The sequence below is a fragment of the Cebus imitator genome, unplaced genomic scaffold (assembly GCF_001604975.1).
Source record: "Cebus imitator isolate Cc_AM_T3 unplaced genomic scaffold, Cebus_imitator-1.0 Scaffold118, whole genome shotgun sequence".
NCBI classification, from domain to species: domain Eukaryota; kingdom Metazoa; phylum Chordata; class Mammalia; order Primates; family Cebidae; genus Cebus; species Cebus imitator.
In genome coordinates, this window is record NW_016107433.1 from 610,417 (window position 1) to 613,788 (window position 3,372).

Sequence of the window (3,372 nt, forward strand, 5' to 3'; positions counted from 1 at the left end):
TTTTTTTAAGATGGGGTTTCACCATGTTGGTCAGGCTGGTCTTGAACTCCCGACCTCAGGTGATCTGCCCGCCTTGGCCTCCAAAGTGCTTGGATTACAGGCATGAGCCACCACACCCGGCCAGTTCTGGGATTCTTAAGTCCCCTATGCCGCGTCATCCCTTTGCGGCAAAGCTCTGGCCTGCTGTTAGGTTTGCATAAGCTCACATTCCTGGGCTCTGTTCCACCAAAGGGCTGTGGTGGGTACTCAGGCAGGATGCCCAGCAGAAAAACCTTTGGCCTGCAACCTCCATGTCTTTCTTACCCTCCCTGGCAGCTGGTGTTTCTCTCTCACTGGCTAGATGGAATGGGGCTTTGTCAGGAAGCTGTTTCAGAGACCCGTGCTGCAAGTAGGGTGAGGGGACTGGAGATGGGGCTTCCTTCCTGCCTGGCTCCTGCTTTCGCTATCTTCTTTTTATTTTTATTGTATTTATTTATTTTTTAGATAAAGTCTCACTCTTACCCAGGCTGGAGTGCAACCTCCGCCTCCTAGGTTCAAGCGATTCTCCTGCCTCAGCCTCCCAAGTAGCTAGGATTACAGCTGTGCACCACCACGACTGACTTAATTTTTGTATTTTTAGTAGAGATGGGGTCTCACCATGTTGGCCAGGCTGGTCTCTAACTCCTGAGCTCAGGTAATCCACTGCCTTGGTCTCCCAAAGTGCTTGGATTACACGTGTGAGCCACTGCGCCTGGCCAACTTTCCTTATTTTCATTTGTTAGATAGGTATTTCTCGAGCAACTACTGTGTGCCCGGCCCTGTGCTAGGTGCTGGGGATACAGTGGAGAGCAAAACCAGCTGTGGTACTTCCCCTCAGCAAGACATTCATCAGATAATCGCACAAATGGATGGCATATGAAAACTGTCACATGAATTTATAAGAATGTGCTTATACTTGAGTTTTCCACTGTACTGGTAATGAGTTCATGTACACTCTTTGTCCCCAGGAAGCCTTGAAGTGTGCCCGAGCCCACGAATCATTCCCCCCTCCCCAACCTGTGCAGAGAAGGAGCTCCCCTGGAAGAGTGGGCAAGGGGACCTGGCAGTGTACGTGTCCTCGGAAACCACCAAGATTGTGCCTGTGGACATGCAGACAGGCTGGAACCAGAGCATGTCATCCCTGGAGAGCCTAGCATCTCCTCCCTGTAACCAGGCCCCAACTCTGACCTGCCTGCCTCCCCATCCACGGGGCGCTGAAGAGCCCCAGGCCCCTCTCTACCCGCCTTCTGATCCACACCCTAGCTTTGCCTTCCCCCCGAGCCTGGCCAAGGCTGGCCGCTCTCACAGTGAGAGCAGTGCTGACCTCCCCCAGCAGCAGGAGCTGCAGCCTCTTATGGGCCACAAGGACCACACCCATCTCAGCCCAGGCACTGCTAACTCCCACTGGTGTATCCAGTTCAACAGAGGCAGCCGGCTGTAGCCCAGGGTCTTGGGGAGGAGTAGGAGGTGGAATCCCTGTGGGAAGTGCTCCCTGGGCGATGGGAAGAATCCTTGCAACTTGACATGAGGCCAGAGGGGTCTGGGCTGAAGTAGCAATTGGGCTTCCTTGGGGCTGGTCATAGGGGTCACCTGAGCTGGTCCTCACAAGGGCCTTTCTCACCACCTCCCTGCTCCTAATCCCTGCCACCTTCCATTTCAGTAAGGCCTCTACTCTGGCTCCAGATCCAGTCCAGGCCTCCTAGGGGCTAGGCCCAGAGACTTGGGTTGCTGGTCCCCCTTCCCTAGTGGGTTTTCCCGGAGACTCTATAGGCAGCTGCTCCTGCCCCGAAAGCTAGGGCATCATTCCTCAGTGAATGCCAGCTTTCCCTGTCCCCATTCCCTCCCCAGCACTGGGTCAGTGGTGCCCTGGCAGAGAGGCTTCGTGAGGGGCTGGCCCTCAGAGGAACTGGAGTGGGAAGTGAGGCAGGCCTCAACCTTGGGCTTTGCTGCCCTGCTGGGTCAGCTACCCATAGTCCATTTTTTTTAGGGCAGTGGGAACCTCTGCTTCCAATTCCTGCTTTAGCCCCTTCCCTTTGCTGTCAGGTATTGGGGTAATAGTTCCTCCTTTTCTAAGACCAAGACTAGGGGGCCGGACCACACTTCAGTTCAAGACCGCTGCTGAGCTGGGGTCATTTTGGGATCTGCTGCTCTAGGTCCAAGTCTGGACCTTTCTGATCCTTGGGTCTGGGTTTTTTGAGGAGGGGACATAGTGGCCTCTGGGCTGTCATCTCACCACCTGAACATCCACCAGAAAAGGAACCCAGTATCTCAGGGCCACTGCTCCATTGCTCTGGGGGCTGGGACGCCTGACTAAGCTGGGACGCCTGGCTAAGCAGGGGCTGACTGGGTGGCAGGTGATTTTCCAGGGGTTAGCACCTGCCTTGTGTTTTGTACCTTGAACCTAAGATACATTAAACATCTCTCAGATGGATGAGTGTCTTGTGTCCATGTATCAGGCGGTTCTTAGGGTGGGGGACAACAGGGGCATCTGGTGAAGGAGATGAAAACCCAACTGCCTGCCTCAAGGATTGAGAATGGAGGGGAATCCTAGGCAGAACTGTTCATCCTCTGGTCCCCTGTCATGCATCCCCCATACCTTTCCAATATTGTCCTCTTAGCAGGGGACCTGCAGTGGTGGTCAAGAGGATCACTATTTTGGCATGGAATCACAGAACTAGAAGTCTACAAAATGAGAAAGCCTAGCAGGGAAAGACCCCAGAGGTCAGGTGCCAAGCTGCCCTGATGCAGCCATCACACACCTGGAACCAGATAAGCATTTCTTGAAAACCTGGACTCAGGTATAGGACACATGAACAGAAGTGGCCTTTTGCACATGACAGGTGGGAGGGCAATCTCAAGGGCTCAAGGGGTTTGGTTACCTGGAGTGTTTAATTATTTTTGGAGACAAGATTTTGTTCTATCACCCAGACTGGAGTGCAGTGGCCAATCATAGATTACTGCATCCTTGGACTTAAGGAATATTCTTGATGCAGTCTCCCAAGTAGCTAGGACTACAGGTGTGTACCACCATGCCTGGCTAATTTTTTAACTTTTGTTTTTACTATATTTATTTATTTTTAGAAACAGGATCTCATTCTGTCACCCAGGCTAGAGTGCAGTGGCATGATCTCAGCTCACTGCAACCTCTGTCTCCTGGGTTCAAGCGATTGTCATGCCTCAGTCTCCTGAGTAGCTGGGACTAAAGGCACATGCCACCATGCCTGGCTAATTTTTTGTATTTTCAGTAGAGACGGGATTTCACCATGTTGGCCAGGCTGGTCTCAAACTCCTGACCTCAAGTGATCTGCCTGCCTCAGCTTCCCAAAGTGCTGGGATTACAGGTGTGAGCCACCA

At 52.8% G+C, this 3,372-nt stretch overlaps 1 protein-coding gene across 11 annotated transcripts in view; it reads left to right on the forward strand.

Moving 5' to 3' along the window:
• The window catches only part of SLC9A5 (solute carrier family 9 member A5), a 44,742-nt gene extending 42,293 nt beyond the window's left edge, over window positions 1–2,449 (forward strand). For all 11 annotated transcript variants that reach the window (XM_037742285.1, XM_037742287.1, XM_037742284.1 and 8 more), the window contains one exon: window positions 987–2,449. In XM_037742285.1, coding sequence (XP_037598213.1) covers window positions 987–1,459 — 473 coding nt within the window. In that variant the 3' untranslated portion in view covers window positions 1,460–2,449. The remainder of the gene's footprint in view (window positions 1–986) is intronic.
• Window positions 2,450–3,372: the final 923 nt, after the last annotated feature.